This window comes from Panicum virgatum, chromosome 7N (assembly GCF_016808335.1).
Source record: "Panicum virgatum strain AP13 chromosome 7N, P.virgatum_v5, whole genome shotgun sequence".
Lineage (NCBI taxonomy): Eukaryota > Viridiplantae > Streptophyta > Magnoliopsida > Poales > Poaceae > Panicum > Panicum virgatum.
The window spans coordinates 29,025,703-29,051,379 of NC_053151.1; the positions used below are offsets into that span (position 1 = coordinate 29,025,703).

At 43.5% G+C, this 25,677-nt stretch overlaps 2 protein-coding genes across 4 annotated transcripts; one reads left to right on the forward strand and one right to left on the reverse strand.

Moving 5' to 3' along the window:
- The first annotated feature begins 17,136 nt into the window (after positions 1-17,136).
- LOC120681109 lies at positions 17,137-18,266 on the forward strand. Its single transcript, XM_039962647.1, has 3 exons — positions 17,137-17,276; positions 17,561-18,131; positions 18,226-18,266. The coding sequence occupies exons 2-3, from the start codon at positions 17,642-17,644 to the stop codon at positions 18,264-18,266; spliced, it is 531 nt and encodes a 176-aa protein (XP_039818581.1). The 5' UTR covers positions 17,137-17,276; positions 17,561-17,641.
- Positions 18,267-18,410: 144 nt separating this feature from the next.
- Positions 18,411-25,019, reverse strand: LOC120682857 (probable LRR receptor-like serine/threonine-protein kinase At3g47570). 3 transcript variants are annotated; one of them, XM_039964888.1, is made up of 3 exons: positions 24,851-25,019; positions 19,095-21,821; positions 18,411-18,996 (listed from the first exon to the last, which is right to left on the reverse strand). In XM_039964888.1, exons 2-3 carry the CDS (start codon positions 19,795-19,797, stop codon positions 18,629-18,631), a joined length of 1,071 nt encoding a protein of 356 aa, XP_039820822.1. In that variant the 5' UTR covers positions 19,798-21,821; positions 24,851-25,019; the 3' UTR covers positions 18,411-18,628. The 3 variants fall into 2 exon arrangements, 2 of the variants coding, with proteins under 2 accessions (XP_039820823.1, XP_039820822.1); XM_039964889.1 differs by having other exon boundaries at positions 19,095-19,709.
- Positions 25,020-25,677: the final 658 nt, after the last annotated feature.

Consider the following 25,677-nt stretch of genomic DNA (forward strand, 5'->3'; position numbering starts at 1 on the left):
CCATGGTTCAACTTCTACTCCTAGAGAAGAGAGGGAGAGAACAGAGAGAGGGACAGAGGGGGCGCCTGGAGGAGATGAGAGTGGCGCCTGGTTCCTTAGCTCCAGGGGCGGGTGAGTTGGCTGCCCTCCTCTCTCTTTTAACCCCACTAAATCTCTAGACTAAAGACTAAAATAACCCTAGACTTAACTAGACACTAGAAAGCCCGTAGGGGCAAAACCGGAAAAGATACATTGGACTCATCCGACGGCTGAGGTTCTTTCTTCGACTTGAAGCCTTCTCCGCGATGCCGCCATGTCGATGAAGATCCGGTTCGCAGTTTTGGGGGGGGGGTCCGCGAAACCCGGGTAGGTGGCCGGTTTTGAGAAAACCGCCAAAACTCCACGCGCGGGAAGATTCCCGCCTCCACGCCGTGGCCCTAGACGCCGTTCCTGCCTCGGCCTTCTGACGGCCCTAGACGCCGCCCGCCGCCCGTCACCTCCTCACCCGCAGCGAGGCCCTAGACGCCGTCGACGCCCGTCGCCTCTGTCAGTCCCGAGACCGACGCTCGTGCCTCCACGACTTGGCGTCTTCAACCGCCGTCCGCCTCCTTGGTTTTGTGGCGCAAACCAAGAAACCCGCCTTCCGTCGCCGCTTGTGCCCTCGATCCAGGAGTGGATGCCACAGCTGCCGCCCAGCACGAGCTCCGGTCCCGGCTGCCCTTCACCGGCGTCCACCGCACGGTCCATCGGCCACAGCACCTCCACGCAGCTCTCCGTCGACACTTGACGCCCGTGTACCTGCAACCAAAGACCAAGCGCACGAACACACTGCACGGTTGACAATTCACTCATCACAAGCAGGATAGAGTACTCCACATTCCTCAATCTCCCCCTTGATGAGTGCATTGTCAACACACCACAATCGAACCAAGAGAGAAACAAAAACAGAGAAGAACAAGGAAGCAAGAGAGAACTTGAACAAGTGACAAAAGCTCGAAAGAAGCAAGAACAAGTAACTTAACCAAGCCAAGATCGATTCCCTCAGACAAGGGCAACGGCTCGACGCAATCGATCAAACACAGGCATGACTCCTCAAAGACAGAGACATGGCTCGACACAGTCATGCCAGAAGCGAAAGGAAAAGCAGGAGCTAAACAAAGCAGAAACTCCATGCATTTCCACCTTACCAATGCAACTCTCACCACATGTATGCACTCTCAAAGCCCTGTGCACAACAAGTTTTTGGAAAAATCAAACAATTTCCCTCTTGTTCGATCACTAACTTCTCCCCCTTGTTGGCGCATGCACACATCAAGGCTTAGACCTAAAGCTCCCCTTGAAACTGAGACTCCCCCTGAACATATGCTATGCAATGAATGCAATGCAGGAGGTGTAAGTGAAAGCATTTAGGAATACAAGGATATGAGCAACAACTAGTCACAAGCACGTGTGTATCCATAAACAAGACCTGCATCTAGCTCAACAGGGTATATCAAATCAGTCTAGAGCTAGGCAAGTTCAGTTTAGGAGAAATAAAAGCATCACCCTTGATCTAGCACTAGCAAGTAGGCAATGATAAACAGTGCTAATCAAACTCATACAGGTGAGCCAAAAACATCCAAAGCATGTTGTAAACATTCATTTTGCAATCAAATTATATCAATCAATTTTTAATGCTAGGGGTTGAAAACTTATCATGCTTTACTTAGCAACGAGGCCAAGCCTATGCCAAAGGCAATCAGAAGCTTAAGACACTCGTTTCAGCCATGCACAGCCTTGCCCGGATTCTCACAAGTGCAAAGTGAGCCGTCCCGAAAGCTCGATCAGTGCGATAAGCAATCCCACATGGATCTTTCCATTCCATTTCAAGCACAATTCAAGCAATTTTATCAATTTTAGATCATATCAAGTATGAATTGCTGAACGAAAGGCTACACTAGCATGAATGAGATAGCAAAGCATATCAACACGCCCTAACATGCTAGTAGCCAAGACAGGGTGACTATGTTTTCAAAATTTCAAATCAAAATAGCTTAACTAAGATGATGTCATATACATAGTGGAGCAAGCTATTCATGATCACGTTTATAAACTCACACTAGCAAGCACTAGGAGATCATAACAATGTATACAAGAATGCTAGCGCAAGTGAGGCAATGCAAAATGTAGAAATGTACAATGCATATGCACAATGCAACTACCAAGCCTAGAAAACTAAGAGAAGAACAAATAAACCCTATAAAGCTAACCAAAGAAAAGTCAGCGATCAAAAGGGGTAACAAACCCCAAGCTCCCCTCGCAAGCGAGCAAAGGTGTCCTGCTCAAGAGATTTGGTTAGGATATCTGCGGTTTGCCTCTCTGAAGGGACATGGATCAAGTCTATGTGGCCTCTCTCATGGTTATCTTGTAGGAAGTGGAACCGGATATCTATGTGTTTGATTCTAGAGTGTAGGACAGGGTTCTTTGCAATGCTAATAGCGGACATGTTGTCTATAAAAATGGGAACCCTATCATAACTCAGTCCATAATCCTGCAAGATTTGTTTCATCCATAGGATCTGGGAGCAACAGCTAGCAGCGCCAACATACCCAGCTTATGTGGAGTAAAAAATATTTAATTTTACACTAAAAAATTTATAAGTAATTCATTTTAAGTAAAAAAAATGAAATGGGTATTAAAAGTTTTCTAAAAATGTAACCTATCTATTGTCACATGACTTGTGAGCTATTCAGATTTAATATTTTTATGTTCATAATATTTGGCTACTTACAGTTATGCCTATTATTTTTAACAACTAAGATTCAAATGGAGCAATAATAGATAGGTTTTATTTTTAGAAAAAAATTGGTACTAGTTCCATATTTTTCTGATTTAAAGTGGATTAGTTTTGATTTTTTAAATCTAATTAGATTTATTTAATTTTTTAGAAAATACAAAACCACCCCATGGGCCAAATTTGCCCGGTTTTGACAGTTGGATGGCCTATGTTGTCCAATTTCGTAGTTGAAGGTTGAAAATCAGATTTTTGCGATAGATCGAGGGTGAAAATTGGACTTTTCCCTTTTTTTAATGAAACAGGAGGGTTTCCCCTACTGGTTATATATTAATATTAAAAAAGGGGTGATGATACAAATAAAATGAAGCACAAAAGAAAAACAGAGAGTCCACATGTCTAATTTGTATGCTGCAAAAATCATGCTACTTCTCATTATCAACAAATCCATATTTAGAAGAAGGTACTTTCTTCAAATTATTTTAATGGAGTGCCCCGTTTATGTTAACCATAATACTTAATCAGTCCTTTCTATACTACACTGATCAGCGAGGTGTCAGCACATAGTTAACTTGGCTACCAGCTAAGCTTGTGGATGTTGGCACCATATGAAAGAAACATACAGCTTTGTGGAGGAAGCAACACTCATAGTTTATATAATGCTTCATAGATAACATGTGTAACTTATTTTTTGTGTGCCTAAGTTGCTTTTTGTCGACTAACCACTCATTCAAGGGGTGCTTTACCCAGTAGGATTGCTGTTGATGGCCCATGCAGTTCTAAGCTGACAAATCATCCTCCAAATTGCAAGATTGCTATGGTTCACACTAAGTGGTGGGGATCAAAACAGAGCAACTAGGAATAAACATATAATTTGTGAGTGCGCAAGGAATTTAGCTGCTCCATTTCCTTTGCATTTAAGCTTAGATGATTCCTTTTCCATATTTTTTAGTATTAGGTGCTGTCCTTATCTTTCTTGTAGATAAATGTTAAATTATGTCACTGTTGGCTGTGTATTTTATCCTAAGTTGTCATGTTTTCTCCTTGGATCTGTTAATGCCTAAATAGTGTAGTTTACACATGAGTCGAGATAATTGAAATGATTAGCTCATCCAGCATGTTCTTTTCCTGCAGTTAGGAGTCGTCTTTATATAAAATGAAGAATTGCACTGAGTTTGTGGCATTCCTTACTTAGTTCCTGTGAAGTCATGAATCCACTAATAGAGGTCAAATAGCTGATTACAGCCATAATTTTCGCAGCCACGCATGATGACCCTATAGCTGGCTAGAAGCCTACAATATTTTACAGCCAACTAGCATAACCTTAGAGCTAGTTTGAAGAGGATGAAACAGATACAGCTACAGATAGTGGTTAGTATATATATATTTATCTTATTCAAGTCGCCATGCATCTTTCCTTGAACCAGACAAATGCGAGTTCCATTTTATGCAATTCTTATATCTTTCCTTGAACCAGACAAATGCGAGTTCTGTTTTATTATGCAACTCTTATATCCGCGCTTTTGCATATGTATTTCTTATACAGAATTATCAGGCAGACAAGAGATGGTGCTGCGTGTGGCCCTCTGATTCCCAGAGAAACCCACTGAGATGCAGCCCACTTGCCACAAGCAAAGAAGCTTCCAATTGCCTTCCCACCTTTACCAAATGCTTTTTGTCTCAATTGGCTGGCAGAGATGAAAGGGGCAAGGGTGAAAGAGGTAGCGTAGCGTATCGTACCAAATAAAAGAATTCAGTAACCATATTATTGCAGTCTTTATGGAGCCTATAAATACTTCAGCACAAACCCAGCTTATGATTCTACCTGAGGCAGACAAAAGAGAGAGAGCACACCTACGCAAGAGACAGAGCTACAGCGCTGCACTTGCAGGATTCTGAAGAAAGCTGGGTTTGTGCCCAAGAAGGACATGGAGTACCCAAGAAGGACACTACTGCACACTCCATTCTCTGGGCATCCCTCTGGTTCGAGCCAGCCAGTTGATGGAGGAGCACGGCCATTTGAACGTACTGGTGAGGTCAGCCTTAGGCCACGAGCATTTGCTCCCCTCTAGTCTCAGCCTTGCGCATTATTCAATTTGTATACTTTTATTCATCTTAGCACCTGTACAGTACATAAATGATCTGTCTAATCGTTGTGTGTTCCAGATGATGTAGAACAACATTAACAGTCAACTTTAGCGCTAAATCAATAAAATTTTAACCCCTTCTACTTCCCCCTCTATGATGTTGATAAATAAGTAACTGAATGTTGCACGCGAATGCAGTGTCTTCTTTCTTTTGTCATCATGGTTCCTTGTTACCGGAGTGGTTAATGTAAACACTGATTGTTTCTGTAACTGAGTTAATTACGGTCATAATGGTGCCGTGGTGTAGTTGATTACCACGTTAGTATTGTTTCCTGTTATAAACAGTCTTTTTACGAGCTTGTTGCAAACATTCTTTTAGAAGCTCTCAAGGCGCTGGTACTTCGAAATGAGTACTTTCAGTTACAATGATAGCACAACTAGAAAAACAAGCCAAGCACTTTGTTTGTGTGGCAGTGTTTCATCAGTTTTGTGAAAGTTTCAGGCCCCGTTTGGATTGGGGGAAAATTTTTCCTATTCCTGCGTTTTTCCTGTGAAATCGAACTGTTTCCTGTGAAATTCCTGCACAATTCCTGTAAAATTCCTGCGTTCCAAACAGGGCCTTAGCATGTGGCTGCTGGCTCATACCCACAGTTTGAGCTGCTCCAAGGGAAAGCTTTCTGCTGCTGGCTGAATTGTTGCTTTCTAGTGTCCGACCGTCCTTTCAAGACAAGTAGGACTGAAGTTTTCCTGGAGTTGTCAAAACGCAAAGGGTTCTGTGGTACGAGCAGTTCCACGATTGATTGTATCCTGCAATTCCTGTAGGAATCCCTTCAACAAAATCTGAATGCTTTATGTGATTTGCCATCTCCGTGAAATGTTGAAACCGTCTATCACTCATCGTTTAGCTAATCAAATAGGTCAAAGAATCATTTAAACTTGCTAAACGCTGTCTAATACACAGACTAAAAGTCCATTGTAACATAGCCAAGCAGCCATTAAATATGCTAAATGGCAATTTAGACGAACATTTTGTCCATACTGTAGAAAACCGGTGGTAGAGTAACCACACGCGTCTTACGTTTATGCATGTGTGGTTGGAGTGTGCCTAATAAACATTTCTTCATAAATATTTCTTCATAGATAAGGAAGCACATATATAGACAATATGAGTGTATTAAAACAGATAGAGTGCACTCTCAGGAGTGAGTCACTTTTTTTTTTAACGAACACCCAAATCAATGCATCAAGCTTTTCACTTTGTTGTGCTCTAGGACTCCAAACACCCGCCTTGTTTCTGATGTCCTATAAAGTCTGCATTGAAAACTTTTAAGCTTAATGGACCAACCCGATTTCCTCTATCACTCTTCAAGAATGCCAAATCAACTCATTCATTCAAATACACTATTTAATATTCTATCCAAATATCAGATACAAAAGAAAAATCATAGTCCAACGCGATTCATTTCGCTGTTTCATTTTTCCTGCTTTGCAATCCTCTAAAATTTACACAAAATTTTGGAACTCCCCGAAACGGTCAAACTTAGCATCGCTCGGTCACCGTCCATCATTTGCCATTTTTTCAGCCACCGATTTTCACCAGCGGTCCCCGTTCCCCCCACTTCTCCCGGGAAAACGCAGCCAGCCAATCCCCTCCTTTCCCTCCCATTCAAATATATCATTATCGAATATACTAATCAGAATTAAAATAAATCAATTATTAATTGACCACGTCTCCGCCTATTTACTCCCACCCTAAACCAGCTCTAGCCTCCATTTCTCCCCCCTTCGCCATGCACGCAATGACGCCGCCGCCGCCATAGCTCCTCGCCCTCCTCCTCGCCGCCGTGGTGGCGCCACCGGCCAGCGCCGTCTGGGTTCCGCGCAAGCCCGGGGGCCACAGCAAGCCGGGGGCGCCGGCGGCCAAGCACGCGCCGCCGAAGGCCAAGCCGAAGCCCAAGCCGGCGCCGCCGAAGCCGATCCCCATCGTCCCGGACGAGGACATCATCAGGAGCCTGTGCCTGAAGACGGACAACTCGGACCTGTGCACGTAAGTGATCTCGAAGATGCCGCAGCCACAGCTGCCCGGCGGGAAGTGCCAGGACGGCGCGGGCGTGCTGCGGCTGGCGATGGCCGCCGTGCGCGCCAAGGCCGCCGAGGCCAAGACCGCGGCGGCCGCGCTCGCCAATGAGGCGTCCCCTCATAAGAGAAGACTTAAATGTGATACAAACATCAGTCCCAGAAGACTGATGACACATTTATTACATCAGATGGTTCATCACCGTACGACTTTACGCGGTAATGGGCAGAGAAGCGCCACTATCGCGAGGATTACAACCCACACCCACACAATGATATTAATTATAAAAAGAGGGTCATCAGAGTCTTGCACCATGCGGTATCTCCTGCGGGTGACCCTAATCCACAGGCAAGGCTGGGTGCAGGATGGTACCCTACTCAACGTCCTCTGAAACGAAGTCTGGGTCTTCCTCTATAAAAATTAAGAATGGGGTGAGTACAAACGTACTCAGCAGGTCCAACCACACCCACGGAGGGGGTATAAACAGAATATAATGCACATGGTAAATCAAGGATAAGGCTAGGGTTTGATTTGCGGAAAGCAATATTTTATGCAGGGGTTCATTTGAAAGAAAGCATTTTCCAAAACCAGTTTTCTTGTACCGAGTAACACGAGGGGTTGATCCACACAAGATCCAAGTTTTAAGCTGCTACCAGACTCCTCATCCGCCGTAGCACACGTCACAACTGCCGGACATATTTCCAAAACAACTCACGCCAACCCATCCCAAAGTAAACACTAGTTATGTGACCACACCGTAACTCGCCCAGTACCGTGGGCACGGCTATTCGAATAGATTCTTAACTCTGCAGAGGTGTGCAACTTTACCCACAAGCGGGGTACCGCAACTCGATCACCTTAGTGTCGGTACAGATCCCAACAAAGCCATTACCCTCCTTAGCTAGACCTGACTAGCCATCACGGGATGCACCAAGGGGTCATTGACCTATCACAGAGGTTTTAACCGGGGTATAAGTCACACAGAGCTAATCCCTTCTCCTTGATCACCCGTTGCTCTTAGCTCTCCTGATGGCTATCAGACTAACTAGTGGGGTTTATGCTAAGCCGTTGCCCATTCAACGGTCGAGTGGTTTGCACGATAGTGGAGTTAGGTGAGATGACACACCAACTCGGTCCTTAGTTGTGACAAGATGGATATCTCCCTTCCTTGCTCTGCCACACAGGCACAAGCACACCAATCGGCAAATCACACAGAAATGCCATCCATCCCGTCTAAACTTATCTTTCAAAAATTCCACTTTTATCTCTTCCCCCCCACACACCTTTTCTTTATAAAATAAGTTTTATTGTCTATAAGGTCCTAAGTGTTCTAGCAGCGATTAACGTCCAAACAAAATACATTCAGACATTAATCTAGGTGGTCAATGAATGGTTATAACAAATCAAGAGGTGGCTATCCAACCGTGTTTTTAGCAGGCAAAACATATGCAATTTTGTAAAACAGGCCAATAGGTGGTGTTTATAAAAACTGGGACCAAAACATGCATCAAAGGGCGGGATTGAACTTGCCGTCTTCAAATCCTTCCGGGAGGTCCTGATCGAAGCACTATCCTTCGGGTTCGGGGTCACGGAACTGGTCCTCGTTCGCTGGCTCGCAGTACTGCTCGTTGACGGGCTCTCCTTCGTTCACATCGTGATCTACGACGCATTCAAACAAGTACATAATCAAAAAAAAGAAATAAAAGCTTTATCATTGAGCTCGAATCGGAAATAATTAAGATATGGAGATAGGACTAATATTTTAGGGCAGTTTCCTAGTGGCATGGCTAAAACTATGTTATGAGAGGCGTGGAAAAGTTTTAGGTCGATCCGAGGTCGTTTGGCGCATGAAATGATAGGTTCTATAAAGGTTTAGGGGTTAAATAAGGGGCCAGGGACCTATTTGTAATTAGTTCTGAGAGTGGAAGGGCCTGATTATAATTTCTAGAAATATCTTGGATGTACTAAAAAGTTGTAGGGTTTATTTAAAATTAAGTATATATGGTGGGAGGGTTTATTTGCGAATAAAAAAATAGGAAGGGTCTCTTTTGTAAAAGGACTTGAGAGGTGAGAGGGTTCTTTAAGAAATAACGGGAAAAGCAGGGGCCTAAAGGCAAAAATGCCTATCTTCTCCCTTTTCCCCTTGCTGGGAAACAGGGGAGGGGCGGTGGCGTGCCGGTGGCGGCCCTCGCCGGCGGTCTGGGCCTCGGGGCGGCCGGGAGGAGGGGAAAAGAGTGAGAGAGAGAGGCTCAAGGGGTCGATTCCCCCCCTCGATTTTGGGGAACGAGGCCCGCAGGGCAGGGATTCATGGCGGCGGGCGGCAGCAGGCGGCGGCGGCCATGGTGGCGCTGCGGTGGGGCTTGTCGGCGGCCAAGGTGAGGAGGGAGAGTGAGAGGGAGGCGAGGAGGTCCTAATGCACCTCTTACCCTGGGCAGAGGCAGCACGAGGGGCGGCTCCGCGATGGCCGGTGTGCTCGGCGGCTATGGCGGTGGTGGCGGCACTGAGAGCTCGGGGAGGAGGCTAGGGAAGGCGGTGGAGGTCGTGGTGATGGCGGAACGTGGGGGGGTCTATTTAAGGGCGAGGTAAGGCGGTGGGCGGTGGCCGCGTTGGTGGCGGCTCGGCGAGCTTCACGGCCGGCCTTAATGGCGCTTGGCCGTCACCGCGGTGTCGTGAAGCGGCGGCGCGGGCGGAGAGACGTCCACAGGATGATGCGACCGCTCAGGCAGGTGGCGAGCGGGGCCAGTGGCGCTGTGCGGCTTGACGGCGGAGGGCGCGGCGAGCAGTGCCGCTCGTGTCACGCGTGGGCGTGCACAGGGGCAGTCGGCGCCGAGGGCGGGGCGTGCACGTGAGCTCTGCTCGCGGGCTCGGGCGTCGAGGCAGGCAAGCAGCGAGTGGCGCGGCGGCGATGACGGCCCTGCGGTGCGTGGCGTGGCAAGCGTGCGGAGCGGCGGCGAGCGTTTTTTTTATTTGCATAGCTGTGAAATAATGCCATCTCCATGTAACGTTCACTCAAATAATGTTAAACAATCAGTCACCTGCTGTTTATCTAATCAAATCAAACACCATTGTTTATCAAATAAACAGGTTAACAACCATTTGAACACACTTATCATCTTTTTCATGAACTAAAAGTCCATTCAAACAGAGCCAACTGGTCACCATATAGGTGTAAACAGGTTAAACGGCAGTTTAAATTATGAATTTCTCCACACAAAGATATAGAAAACAATACTTCTCTTATAATGAGTAACATATTTTGAAACCTGAAGTTATATAAAACCATAACTATATTTGCCAAATCGCCATGGCCAGAATTTATATAATCTCGACTTGAATTCTCCTTAATCGATCGAATAATGAAACTGATCAATACTCCACCCTTTTAAAATTATAGTCCGTTTGACTTTTTTTAAGCAAAGTTTCATCTTCTTATCTTATTCAAAAATTTTATGAGATATGGGAAAAATCAAGTCATTCTTAAAGTTTATTATATGGTAAACTAAATCATAGCAAAAAAATATGAAATTTTTTATATAAGAAGAGTGCATCAAAGTTAATATAAAAAAAAATCAAACGACCTATAATTTAGAACGGAGTGAGTATCTTGGATACCTCATCAACATGGTTGTACATATGTGTCTAGATATCAAACTCTAGATGTGATGCCATGTGTTTCATTAGTATCGTTGTTTGTTTTAGTGTTACCCGGCTACTCGTCAACATCGAGACACATATAGCCAGATTATTGATAACTAGATCTGCCAATCCAATGTTCATAAGCATTTATATAGTGAAAATATAGTATTGATGCTTACCTCCAATCCTTCATGCTTGGATATCAATGTCCACGGATGTTTCACACGTATCGCAAGTATGTGAGTTTGTGAGAAGAGATTTCAATATTGACACTCAATACATAAGCCTCATTGAATTTGACATTCAATGTGCGCGTGTTTTAATATTTGACACTAGATGTGGGAACTTCTTCATTTTAAGATATCCTTACCATTTTATTTTATTTATCTATTAACTTCCTAGGACATGTGACTAGTCTAATTTGCTCCACCCGTTTCCCTCCTCTTTCTAAATTAGATTAATTTGAGAAAATCTATGGCGGCCATTACATCGACCCTCTTTCTTCCGGCTTCTGCTCCTCTAGCATTCTCTTCTCCGTGCTCTTATCTCGTAGTGTATTTGTTGCTGCCTCTACCTCTTTACCACCCCTTGGCACACCTTCCCTAACCAGCCCACTGGCCCCCTTCCGCCCCGCCTCCCCTAGTTGTCTTTCCATGTGCCGTCTGCCGATGAGCTATCATGCTGACCCACTTACACCTACACTTGCTCTCGCATCAGAAGGACAAGGGTGAGGCGCCACTTGCTTCTTCTTTTCCTTGTCCTCTTCATTCCCACTGTTGTAGCAATCACGCGAACTCTTCATTCCCATTGTTGTAGCAATCACGCGAAGAGTGTGTGAGGCTGTGCTTGGCTTTGGAAGGGCACACAACCCACCAGTTTCTTCGGTCTTGAGTTGAGGAGTGTAACTACTCTGAGTTCCACCTAGACTCCAGCATCGTGATCTGGAGCACCGTGGTGGCGCTCATCAAGAGTCATCAATGGGGAAGGCCAATAGTGAAGGCGCAATGGTAGAGAGGCAGATATGAGAGCCGTGCCTATAGAGATTGACATGATAGAGGAGGAGCGTCGGTAGGGAATGTAGAGTGGTAGATGTTATATTGTGATCCAAATTCTGATGGGAGATTGTTGGAATTTGGGCTTGGCCCATTAAGGCCCATGTGGTGCAAACTTTTAACCCCACATTGCTAGTAGAAGTTGAGGAGACCACGTGACTCTCCTATATATCTAACCCATAGGCTTCACCGGAAAATATCAATCATATTATTCATCTTGTAAGCCGCCGCTAGGCGTTGTACACAAACACCCGATATAGTGAAGTTCTTGCTGGCTGGCGCCCGTGGTTTTTACCCTTCGCATTGGAGGGGTTTTCCACGTTAAATCCTCGTGTCTTTCTACGGTTTGATCTTTATATTTTTCATCGTTTTGTTCGCCGTCGCTTCTAACAAGTGGTACCAGAGCCGTGGTTTCAAGTTAGGGTTTCGTGATGGCGTCGATGAAGTATGATCTACCGATGTTGGACTACAAGACAAGGTTCTCGCTGTGGCAAGTCAAGATGAGAGCTATTCTGGCGCAAACCAATGATCTTGATGAGGCACTGGAAAAATTCGGGAAGAAAAAGAAGGATGAGTGGACCGATGAGGAGAAGCGCAAGGACCGTAAGACTCTTTCTCTTATTCAGCTTCATCTATGTAATGATATTCTACAAGAAGTGCTGCAGGAAAAGACTGCTGCAGAATTGTGGCTAAAACTGGAATCGATCTGCATGTCGAAGGATCTTATCAGTAAATTGCATATGAAGTTGAAGCTGTACACGCTTAAGATGCAGGAGGGTGATTCGGTGATGGGTCACCTATCTGTCTTCAAGGAGATCGTTGCTGACCTAGGGTCGATGGAGGTTAAGTATGAAGATGAGGACTTAGGTCTTCTTTTATTATGCTCTTTGCCAAGTTCTTATGCAAGTTTCCATGACACTATACTATTAAGCCGTGATGAACTAACCCTTGCGGAAGTTTGTGAGGCACTCCAGTCTAAGGAGAAGATGAAAGGCATGGTGCAGACAGATGGCTCGTCCTCTAGGGGCGACGCTTTGCATGTCAGAGGCAGATCAGAGCAAAGATCCTCAAGTGATAACAACGATCGTGGCAAGAGCAATGACGGTAGAGACCGCTCCCAGTCCAAAGGTCCCAAGAAGAAATTCTGTAAGTATTGCAAGAAGAAATCTCATATGATTGAGAATTGCTGGAAATTGCAGAATAAGGAGAAGAAGAAAATTAAATCTGATGGTAAGGCTAGTGTTGCTTCTGCTGGTGAAAACTCTGAGTCAGATTGTTTGGTTGTCTTTGCTGGTTGTGTTGCTGGTCATGATGAGTGGATTCTTGATTCTGCATGTTCTTTTCATATCTGCACTAATAGAGATTGGTTCAGTTCCTATGAGTCTTTGCAGAATGGTGATTTTGTGCGCATGGGAGATGATAACCCGTGTGAGATTATTGGCATTGGCTCTGTTCAGATCAAGACCCATGATAGCATGATTCGCATACTGAAGAATGTAAGGCACATACCAGGGATGAAAAGAAATCTGATCTCGTTGAGCACACTTGATAAAGAAGGACTCAAATACACCGGTTCAGGTGGAGTTGTGAAGGTATCTAAATGTTCTCTTGTATGTTTGCTGGGTGATCTCAATCCTTCAAATTTATATGTTCTCAGAGGTTGTATTTTGCATGGTTCTGTTTCTGCTGCTAATGTTGCTAATGCTGAACCTAGTAAGACTGACCTTTGGCATATGCGTCTTGGACACATGAGTGAACTCGGTATGACAGAATTGATGAAGAGAAACCTTCTGGATGGCTGCATTCTGAGTGGTAAGAAGTTCTGTGAGCATTGTGTATTTGGTAAGCATAAGAGGGTCAAATTCAATACCTCTGTTCATACCACAAAAGGTACACTTGATTATGTTCATGTTGATTTGTGAGGTCCTTCACGTAAGCCTTCATATGGTGGTGCTCGTTATATGCTTACCATTATTGATGATTACTCTAGAAGAGTCTGGCCTTATTTTCTGAAAAGCAAAGATGATACTTTTGCTGCTTTTAGAGAATGAAAAGTTATGATAGAAAGGCAAACTGAGAAGAAGGTCAAGGTGCTTCGAACTGATAATGGTGGAGAGTTATGTTCGGATGCTTTTGATGATTATTGCAGAAAAGAAGGCATTGTTAGGCATCACACCATACCATACACTCCTCAGCAGAATGGTGTGGCCGAGCGTATGAACAGGACTATCATCTCGAAGGCTCGTTGCATGCTGTCCAATGCCCATATGAACAAGCGTTTTTGGGCTGAGGCTGCTAATACAACATGTTATTTGATCAACAGATCGCCTTCTATTCCACTCAACAAGAAGACTCCTATTGAGGTATGGTCTGGTACACCTGCAGATTATTCACACTTGAGAGTTTTTGGCTGCACTGATTATGCTCATGTTGATAATGGAAAATTAGAGCCTAGAGCTATTAAATATCTGTTTCTTGGTTATGGTTCGGGAGTTAAAGGATATAAATTGTGGAATCCTGAAACTAGAAAGACTTTCATGAGCAGAAGTGTTATTTTCAATGAATCTGTGATGTTTACTGACAGTTTGTCCACAGATGATGCTTTAGTTGAGAAATTGCAGTCACAAGTTAGTGTGCAGGTGGAGCTTATGGATGACCAGGAAAATGAAGTTGTTGGTAATGATGTTTCAGATAGTGTTCCTGATACTGTTCAGCACTCACCTCCAGTTTCACAGTCTGATTTGCAGCATAAGGAGGATGTAGATTTACCTATTGCTCTTCGCAGATCAAAGAGGAGTTGTGGACCTCCAAACCGTTTAATTGAGGAGTGTAATCTAACTTATTATGCTTTGAGTTGTGCTGAACAGGTGGAGGATGCTAGTGAGCCAGCAACATATTCTGAAGCCATTGATTCTGTTGATAAGGAGAGGTGGATCTCAGCTATGCAGGAGGAGATGCAGTCTCTTGAGAAGAATGGCACACGGGAGATTGTAAGCTTGCCTGAGAAAAAGAAGACTGTTCGCTGCAAATGGGTCTTCAAGAGAAAGGAGGGTTTGTCTTCTAGTGAGCCTCCAAGATTTAAGGCAAAGTTAGTTGTAAAGGGTTTCAGTCAGATTCCTGGTGTTGACTATAATGATGTGTTCTCTCCAGTTGTGAAGCATAGCTCAATTCGGACTTTCTTTAGTATTGTTGCTATGCATGATCTTGAGCTTGAGCAGTTAGATGTGAAGACTGCATTTTTGCATGGGGAGCTTGAGGAGGAAATTTACATGGATCAGCCAGAAGGATTCATAGTGCAAAGCAAAGAGAATTATGTTTGCAAATTAAAGAAGTCCTTGTATGGTTTGAAACAGTCTCCTCGTCAGTGGTATAAGAGGTTTGATTCATTTATGTTGTTACATGGTTTTAAAAGATCTGAATATGATAGCTGTGTTTACATTAAGATTGTTGAGGAATCACCTATATACTTGCTGTTATATGTTGATGACATGCTTATTGCTGCTAAGAGCAGAAAAAAAATCACTACAGTAAAGAAATTGTTGAGTAGTGAATTTGATATGAAGGATCTTGGTGTTGCTAAGAAAATTCTAGGTATGGAGATTACTAGAGACAGAAAATCTGGTTTATTATTTCTTAGTCAGCATAATTACATTAACAAGGTAATTCAGCGTTTCAATATGCATGATTCAAAGCCAGTTAGTACTCCTATTGCACCTCGTTTAAATTGTCAGCTGCTCAGTGCCCTAGTTCCGAGGAGGATGTTGAATACATGTCAAAAGTCCCATATTCTAGTGCTGTTGGTTCTTTGATGTATGCCATGGTTTGCTCTCGCCCAGATTTATCATATGCTATGAGTTTGGTTAGCAGATACATGTCTAATCCTGGTAAAGAACACTGGAAGGCAGTTCAGTGGATTTTTAGGTACCTCAGAGGAACAACAGATTCTTGTTTGATGTTTGGGAGAACTGATCAGGGACTCATTGGTTATGTGGATTCAGATTATGCTGCTGATTTGGATAGGCGCAGGTCACTCACAGATTATGTGTTCACTGTTAGCAGTTGTGCTGTGAGTTGGAAGGCTACTTTGCAGCCTGTTGTTGCTATGTCTACCATAGAAGCAGAATATATGGCTATTGCTGAAGCGTGCAAGGAGTCAGTTTGGCTGAAAGGTTTGTTTGCTGAGCTGTGTGGAGTTGATTCTTGCATTGATTTATTCTGTGACAGTCAAAGTGCTATTTGCCTCACTAAAGATCAGATGTTTCATGAAAGGACAAAGCATATTGATGTCAAGTACCATTATGTTCGTGATGTTATTTCACAAGGTAAATTGAAGGTATGAAAGATCAGTACTCATGATAATTCAGCTGATATGATGACTAAACCAGTTCCTGTAGCTAAGTTTGAGCTTTGCTCAAGCTTAGTTGGTTTGACAGTTTAGCCTAAGAGACTATTTGGCGCCAGAAGTTCTGTTCTTTGTTGTGTTCAGGTGATGATTTTGATATACTACAAGAAGAAATTTGTCTCAAGGTGGAGTATGTTATATTGTGATCCAAATTCTGATGGGAGATTGTTGGAATTTGGGCTTGGCCCATTAAGGCCCATGTGGTGCAAACTTTTAATCCCACATTGCTAGTAGAAGTTGAGGAGACCACGTGACTCTCCTATATATCTAACCCATAGGCTTCACCGGAAAATATCAATCATATTATTCCTCTTGTAAACCGCCGCTAGGCGTTGTACACAAACACCCGATATAGTGAAGTTCTTGCTGGCTGGCGCCCGTGGTTTTTACCCTTCGCATTGGAGGGATTTTCCACGTTAAATCCTCGTGTTTTTCTACGGTTTGATCTTTCTATTTTTCATCGTTTTATTCGCCGTCGCTTCTGACAGTAGAGGGTGGCCTATCAGATGTCTGTGGGAAAGTGTACTAGCAAGGGCGGTGACACCTTCATAACAGAAGTGATGAACGAGATGACCTTTTCAATCTAGAGTCTGCTTCATTCGATGTCTACCCCGCTTTGTGCTTCCGCACCACAGGTTTTGAAGCTTCATCCATCGTCCTTTCTTCCACGCTGCCTATTGCTGCAAACTACTGTGTTCACGGAGATGATCCGAGCTACACCCACCAAATGAAGCTATGCCACAAATTGGTACTCCATAGGTGCTAGTGAGTGAAAATAAATAGAATCTTGATTGTTGATAATAAATTATGGAGAAGTGTAAACATTTTGTGAAATGAGAAAGTTCATGTGCCAGGTGTGCAATATTATGAGGTGGGCAAATTGAGTGCCAAACTCATTGAGTCGCGGGGACCGAGGGGCAAACGTAGGGATGGCAACGGGGAATTCCCCGTCGGGGGTTGCCTCCACATTCCCGTCCCCGCGGGGATAAAAATTCCCCATCCCCGTCCCCGCGAACGCCGTGGGGGGAAATTTTCCTCCCATCCCCGTCCCCACGGCGAATAAATCCCCAACGAGGATCTCCGTCACTGTAAAAATTGTAACTAATATATATGTATTTTGTATTGTGACTCGTCGTCCTCGGCCGGTGACAGGCTTGGGAAGGTGAAGCTCAAGATTCGTGGCGTGCTGCCGAAACCGAACCCTGACGCTCCGCCTGCCAAGCCTCCACGGCCTGTAGATTCGCGGCAGCAGCAAAAGCATGGATATGTGGTGAGTTTTAAGAATGCTTTCGTTTCGCAGTCTGCTTGAATGGAAAATTAGATAGTTTTGCTATGTTGATTGAATGTTTCAGATCGCTTGATTGCACGCTTGCACAAAATAAGTGATTGCACAGGATATGTCATCATGATATAGATGTGTGCATGCAGTTTCAACTGAGATATTGATTTGATCTCAACATTTTAGGCTTAGGGAGAATTTACTGTATCTTCTTTTGTTTACGTCGAGGTGCTATACTCGACGGGCAACTGATTCAAAAGGGTGAATGCTTGCAGAACGAAGGTGCCAGAGATTCTGACAGGTCAACCTCTTCGCGAGACAAGAAAGCTAGAAAGGAGAGATCAGTTGAAGAGACAATGGCACAGGAACCATCAGCCAAAGACCAGAGAGAACCTTCTTCAGATCCTGTCCGGAAGAGTAGGCAGCTTGCTAAGAAATCTGTGGATGATGACTTAGAGGACTTTGATACAAGTAATGTTGGAACTCCTGAAGATTGGGATGGTAGTGCTCCTGATCCTAAGAGCAAAGGAGGAAGTAGCTCTCAGAAGAAAGGTAAAAATAGGAGCAAGGTGTATGAGGCTGACAATGATTTTGTTGCTTCCCAGTCTAGTAGAGATGGCAAGAAAAGATCTAGGGAATCACCTGAAGATAATACTGAAGACGAACCTACCTCTGACAGCGAACTTGATGCTGAAGACAATGAGCAAAAATCAGTCACTGAATCACCTGTCAATGTTAGAAGTGAACTGCTCACAACTCGTCGCCGTGCCCTTCAATCATGGATGGATGGGAACAGTAGGAGTACTGTTGAGTTCCCTGATGGTCTACCGCTAGCTCCTTCGAGAAGTACATACTGTCCTTTGCTGTCCTGTTATCCATTAGAAACATCCACCTTTGTTCTTCTGCTAAATGGATTTGAAACATCTTTCTGTTGAACCAGACAAGAAGGACAACAAAACGCGCACACCTGACAAACAATAAACAGCGCTCCACCCACGCACACAGAAAAGCTGCCAGAAATTCAGGCGGCCTCTGCTGACTACAAAGGGAGCACACGCATGAGAATCCTAATAAGTAATTATCTCACTTAATTGTAACTACCACACACACATTCGAAGCGAGTTCTGACAAGTGACCACCAAATCATTCAGCAATTACTAGTAAGGCTGTTTGCAACGGACGGAGTAAAAGAACGGAGCATTTCAAATTTGATCCATCGAAAAGATAGGATAGTACGTGGAGTATTTAAAAAGCAGAGAGGGATGGAGTAAATAACACAACTTTTGAGGTGGAGCAAAATAGTCCACTCCACCTACTGGCCTAAAGACTAGTCGAGTTCTTCTTCAGTTCCCTCTGACATACGCATCCTGATTCCATACAGCTTTGCAGCCACCTCCTGCATGCTGATTCGTTCGCTCGGGGATGCCTTTTGTGCAACGCAATCCAATGTCCAGAGCAGAGACCAGACATCGTGCGCCTCTTTCCTTGACAGCTTCTGAAGTTCCATGGTCGGGATGCAGTTCTTGTAACAGCCGGGGATCAACAATCTCCAACACTCTGTCAGGGAAGTTCATCTCTGCAAACCTTACAATGCTCAACCCGTCTTTAAACATGCCATCTGTTGGCCTCTTCCGCATAAATCTTTCAAGGAGAACAACTCCAAAGCTGTAAACATCTGTGGCCGTCGAGACTTGACCGCCCCCTGCACATTCTGTAGATAGGACATATGAAGAGTTCAGTTCAAAGTTACATGCATGTTCGAGTACGATAATGAGAAAATAACTCAAAAAAAGATGAATTAGACGCAACCTGGAGCGACATATCCGATGGTTCCCCTTACTGCGATTGACGAAGTTGAGTTTGTACCACCGAGAGATGATACCGCAGTATCAACGTTGAATCTTGAAAGGCCAAGGTCTCTGATGTGAGCTGTCAAATTCTCATCTAGAAGAATATTGCTAGGCTTCACATCCGAATGAACAATACTTCCTTGGTTACTGTGGTGCAGGTACTCCAATGCATCTGATACATCGACCATAATGCTCAACCTTCGAGCCAATGAAATGTAGTCCAATTTTGAAGAGTTTTCATCATGTCCAGTTGAGTTTGAGTATAGCACTTCGTACAGGTCCCCCCTTGGCATGAATTTATATATCAAAGCTTTGAAATCATTTCCTTCCGGGTCCATACTTGAGCATGCAGTAAGGACAGTGACTAGATTGCGGTGCCTCAAATTTCTCAAAGCGTTACATTCTGCAATAAAGCTATTTTGGGCCCCTCTTATCTCTAGGCTGAAAACTTTTATAGCAACTACATTTCCATCTTGAAACAAGTCACCTCTGTATACAGAACTATATCTTCCTCTGCCTATTAAATTGTATGCAGAAAACCCATCAGTCGCTCTAGCAAGACTGTTATAAGAAACTGTAGGAAAATTAGTACCAAATGATGGTAGTGACATAGAATCTGCCTTTTGTCTTTTCTTGCACATCAAGACAACAGTAATGATCATAGCAAGTGACACCAAGCCGACTATAGGGAGTACTACTCTGAGTACTGTAGATTGCTTTTGCTTAACAGGGCATGCTGGTTGGTGTAGCCCTGCTGGCCCACCACAAAGCCCCTTATTTCCATCAATCTGTACAGCAGTAGTATTCTTGAATACTTATACCACTTCATGGGACTTCTCCCTCAAGGTAGTTGAATGACAAATCTATTTGCCCAAGATAATGCAGACAACCAATAGACTCTGGTATGGATCCTGATAAGTGGTTATGAGACATAATGAGAACTCCCAAGTTGTGTACTGTATATTGCCTAGGGATGCTGGAATGAAATACTGCCAATAAGAAAATTCTGGTCCAGTTTAAGCTCTAGGAGGCTTTCACAATTACCGATCATGTCAGGGATTGCACCGGACAAATTATTTGACGAAAGATACAGGTACTCCAGTTGTTTGGCATTACCTATCTCAGGAGGGAGTGGTCCATCTAAGCTGTTGAAAGAAAAATCAACAATTTCTATTGTAGGAATGTTGAAAATCTCCTTTGGTATTCGACCATGAAGTTTGTTATAGGAAAAATCAATAACTTGGAGGACTTTGAGTTTTCCCAGGCTTGGGGGTATGTTTCCATCTAACTGGTTGTTGTACATAGTAAGATATATCAATTGAGTTGAGTTTGAGAGTGACGAAGGGATATGCCCAGTAAAATTGTTGTTCGGTAATAATATCTGTCTCAAATTTTCCAAATTTCCTAACTGCTCTAGAATGGCACCTGTGAGGTGATTTCCCCCCAGTGCTAGGTAATTCAAGCTGCGAAGGTTTGCTATACCGGTAGGAATGGAACCTGATATTCTATTAATTCCAAGATACAGCATCTGAAGGCCCATGGAAAGGTTGCCAAGTGAATCTGGTATTTGTCCTTCGAGCTGATTATCCGCTAATGACAATCCCCATAGCTTGGTGCAGTTTGTCAGGCTATACATGAAATCCCAGTCTTGCTTGCTGCGTGCGTGGAGTTGATTAATTTCAAGGTTCAAACCCCAGAGTTCCTCTAGTTTGCCAATAGAACTAGGCACCACCCCAGTGAAGTTGTTATCTGATAAGTCGACCATGATCAGCTTAGACGCATTTGCCAATGAACTTGGGATATGCCCATTAAAGAGGTTATGATATAATGAAATAAATTGTAGGTTAGGAAACGAACTGCCAAGACTGGATGGCAACTCTCCATTCAGGTAATTGGAGGAAAGGCGTAAGTCAACGATAGAGGATAAATTAAGGATGGCCAGTTGAAACTTTCCAGATAGCTTATTTCTCATAACCTCAAAGACTTGTAGCACAGGAAGATTTCCAATTTGGCTCGGGATTTCTCCATGAATCTGATTATAAGTGGCATAGAGCCATGCTAATGTCGTGAAGTTACCAATACAAGGGGGAATGGTTCCAGTAAGATTATTACGGGAAATCTGCAAGTATTGAAGACGAGTAGGCATATTGTCTAATAATATAGGCATTTGCCCCACGAAGTGATTACCGTCCAGCCATAGCTTCTTGAGGCTGGAACAATTTGCAAAGTCAGGTGTCTGTCCTTGGAGTGTATTATTGCTCAAGCAGAGATACTGGATGCGGGGCAAATGGCCAAGGGATGGAGGGATTTCTCCAATGAATCCGTTGTTGGGAAGGAAGAGATATTTTAGGAATGTGAGGTTTCCGAGCGAGGGAGAGATGGTGCCAACTAAGCCTCGACCCCCAAGATCGAGAGAAGTTACACGATGTAGATTCTTCAACCTGCACAAGACCCCTTCCCAACTGCAGAAGTGAATGCTGTCATTCCAGGACATAAAGACCCGTTGTGGATCATCACTGATTGCCTTCTTGAATTCAAGGAGTGATATCCGATCTGACTGACTCCCATTGAAGGATCCGACAGCAACATGTGCATTGCAAGCCATTAGCAACAAGAGAAACTGCCCCACTGTAATAATTCCCATGGTCATCTACCTTCCTTAAATTCAGGGCTTTGTTATATGCATCTTGCAAGGAGAATACATGTACATCGATTAGATAGCACAAAAAATATTAGAAACATCAATTAGAAAAATATTAGAAAAATTTTAGAAACCCAATTCGGCCTGAAACCCCAAAATCGGCCATTCTCTACTTTCTCTCCCCCTGTTTTTCCCTGAGCCACCCATCCCATTTTCATTTTCCCATCTCCCATCTCCTTCGCAAGAGCGGCCCTTCTCCCCCTCTCCTAGCCAGCTCAACCACGTCTCTTTTGGGTTTCCTGGACATCAACCCACCGGATCTTCTCCTTCCCTCCCCCTTCCTATGTAGGCCGGCTTGAGTCTAAAAGTTTACATTCGGTTGTTCCACTATGTTGGGTGAAGCCAAAAGCATACTCACCTCCCCCCTAGCTTTCTATAGCAGCCAATATGGCCACATTTTGATCCTCCTCACTAGAATGGGCAATTAGGGGATGCAAAGGTGGACAATAGCATCCGTCCAACCCCATCCTTTTCTCCAACTAGCTGACCACCCTGCTCACCGGTGCCTCCACGACGTCGCACCCTTATTCCCGCCCGCGACCAGTAGCTCATGTCATCATTCCACCATGACCCTCTCCTAATCACACCGCCAGTCGCTCCCACCACCGACTATCCTTATTGCCTCATCTCCACCGTCCTACCTCCACCAGCACTACCCATAGCTCTCCCCTCTGAAACCGGAGGTGGAGAAGATCTCCATGGCCGAAGCTTGAGCCCTAAGCCTAGACCCACCTTGTTAGCGACGGAGGAGGAAGAGGAGAAGGAACAAAGTTGGAGAGTAGAAGGCAAGTGGTGTTACATCGGCCATTTGGGATAAATTAAGCAATTAAAAAAAAGGAAGGGAAAAATAGGACAGGATGGGTGGCATGCTGCTATGGGCAACTTGGTGGCCTAGAGCCATTCCGCACTAGTAGTCCCCACTCCCCACGTGCACCTTGTTGTCGTATGCCATGCCCATACCACGCCGCCCTCTCTCTTCACCACATGGATGCCCCCACAGATTAGTGTCACCACACCCGTTATTTCCATTAGGCCCATTCCACAATTGGCCATCCTCAAACGTCATGAAACCACTATATATAATCTGCTAATAAAGGAAATTCGAGGGCTGATTTTCACCGCCCGCAACCATTATGGAAACATGTTTTTACCTCCATTAGAACGCACTGCAACACTCCATCAGAAACCCACCACCTCCTTCCTATCGTCCTCAAGCATACCCCTATGCATTGTTCGCCTACCATCTACACGTGTTTAAACTCTACACGGTGGGTATACGTGTAATTTAGGCCCTAAACTATGAATTACATGAAACATCATTTAAATGGTCAAGAAACTGCTTGAACAGTCAAAACCCATTTAAATCATGCATTTTAATATGTGTTTAAACAATTCTTTATGCATTTTAATATGAGACTATTTGATATTTAAGCTAGTTGTTAGAACAAATTATAAAATGCGTTGTGTATTGACATGTATTCGTGTGATAATATAAGAAAGCATGTGTGCACTATCTATGTCATTTGCTAATATATTTAATCAAATTCTAAAATCATACACTAAAACTATGAATTATGATATTTCTATGTATATTTATTGCTACAATGCAAACCCTTTAATTTAACGTCTAAACCGTCTACGCTAAACAGAGGGTGACTAATGGTTTAGCGTTTAGTGTGTAGGAAAACACTGCCCCTGTGGCTGTGGCTCACTACCACAGTTTTGTCACCATTCACGGTAGAGTCCTCTGCTATCCTCTAAGGCTCTAAGACCAAGGCCAGCAGAGGGACTATCCCTCTTTTGCTCCGCCTCAAAAAGTCATGTCATTTACTCCACCTCTCTCTGCTACTCCACGTACTATCCTGTCAGTTCGAGCACCAAATTTGAAATACTCCATTTTACTCCCACTGCTGGAGTCGGTTTAACTAGCTAGTGAAGACTAGCATTAGCAGAGCATGAAGTATGTTGGTTGCCATGGGTAAAAGCAGATGCGGCTCTGAGTTGTTTAGTCAATCTTGACCACCAAGGACCTCACCGTTGGAGAAGAGCATGGGCAACTAGTATGTACCTCCTATTTTTAAGCCACAAAACCTTCCTGATGGATAGCTCTTTCATTTCATGGAAAAAAATCATTTTACAACTCTAAACTGTCACGGTTATCTGATTTTTCAATTCTGCACTACAAATCCGGTTAACCTAAGTCCCCCAACTATCTAAAAGCGCACAAAAGACACCCTTGAGCCGATTGAAAGTGGTTTCAGTGGTGGTTTTCTATATTTAGAAATAATAAAATCATATTTAATCTTTAAAATATCATAATTAGTTTATTTTATTATTTTAAATAAATAATAATAATATGATACCTGTATATGTTTTCTCTAAAATATAATCTATCCATTATTAATCTACTTAGAATTATATGGACCTTATTTGTTCCGCTTTTTTTATATCCTATTTGGAGCAATAAACAATAGGAATAAAAACTTCTAAACATCTATAGATAGAATATTTTTAGAAAAATTTGATATAAATTCCATCTTTTTTATTTAAAATAATTTAATTGTTAGTTTTATATATTAAATAAGATTTTTATTATTTCCAGAAACATAGAAACCCATCATTGAAACTGGCTCAAGGGCATTTTTGTCCGGTTTTGGATGGTTGATGGACCCATGTTACCTAGTTTTGTAGTTTGTGATCGAAAATCGAGCGGTTGCGACAGTTCAGCGTTGTAAAATGGTGTTTCCCTGATTTCAACCACCTCAAAACTCGTAAAGTTAAAAACCATTCTGTGACAGTCAAGACGCTCCCACCCTTGGCAGGTACTAGCGTCCATCAGTTTCCTCGATGAGTTTGAAATGTCACAAATCGGAAAGCAGCATGATTTTTCTCTTGCGTGCAGTATTACAAGATATGTTAATAAAAATCAGCAAAGGCCGTAAACTGGCATGGAGTGAGACAAATTGAGACGTATTTGGGGACAAGCTGGCAGATGTTGAACCAGAGATGCTTACCACTCGGCGGCTCCCGAAGAAGCAGCCAGCAGCTGAGTTGACGGCGGCTTGCCGGAACCAGCTGGTGAGCGGATCGAGCACCACAGAAGTAGTAAAGAACAGCTAGCCGGCCAGCAGCGTCGGAAAGCAAGACGCAAACACCGAGTGATGTTCAGCGGGAGAGAGAGAGAGCGCGCGCAACTGCAGGAGCCGTTAGAACAGCGCTACCTCCTATATTATACCCGTTGCATTGTCCGACAATGTTTTATGAGTGAAAGCTACTTTCTCAGGTTTTAAAATGTTTTCTGTCGCTAGTTTTTTTCTCTATAACTTAGACCAGTTTTCTTATTAAAATATATGTGCAAATATAAAATACAAACCACAACAAAATAATCGATAACTTACTACTCTCTAGTTTTTTTATGATTGTCACGGTTGAGTTTTTTAAAACTTTGAGCATTCATCTTAATCAAAACATTTATGCAAATGTGTAAAAATAAAATTCATGCTGAAAATATCTTCAATAATGAAACAAATCACAACAAAATAAATGATAACTTACGAATTTTTTCAATAAAACAAATAGTGAAAGTTGTAGAAAAACTCAACGACGATAAATATTTGAGAACTAAGGTCTTTATAGTTAAAGTTATGAAAAAGAAATGAATAGTGACGAACGTTTAAAACCGAAGGAAACACGTTGCGCTCTATGGTGACGAGGCACGGGACCCTCTGCATTCGATGCAGAGGTTGACCGCCACTCCCACGCTATCCGATGCAGACCCGACAACGCTCCTATTTCGATCTATTGCTATCTGCTAGCAATTGAAGATCAGGATGAATTAGTG

Excerpts from the sequence above, each read along its gene's own strand:
- LOC120681109 (XM_039962647.1), top strand. The coding sequence starts at position 17,642 with ATGGCACAGGAACCATCAGCCAAAGACCAGAGAGAACCTTCTTCAGAT. Across the intron at positions 18,132-18,225 it reads ACCGCTAGCTCCTTCGAGAA|ACAAGAAGGACAACAAAACG; the intron begins GTACATACTGTC and ends CTGTTGAACCAG.
- LOC120682857 (XM_039964888.1), bottom strand. The coding sequence starts at position 19,797 with ATGATCATTACTGTTGTCTTGATGTGCAAGAAAAGACAAAAGGCAGAT. Across the intron at positions 18,997-19,094 it reads CATCGGATATGTCGCTCCAG|AATGTGCAGGGGGCGGTCAA; the intron begins GTTGCGTCTAAT and ends TCCTATCTACAG.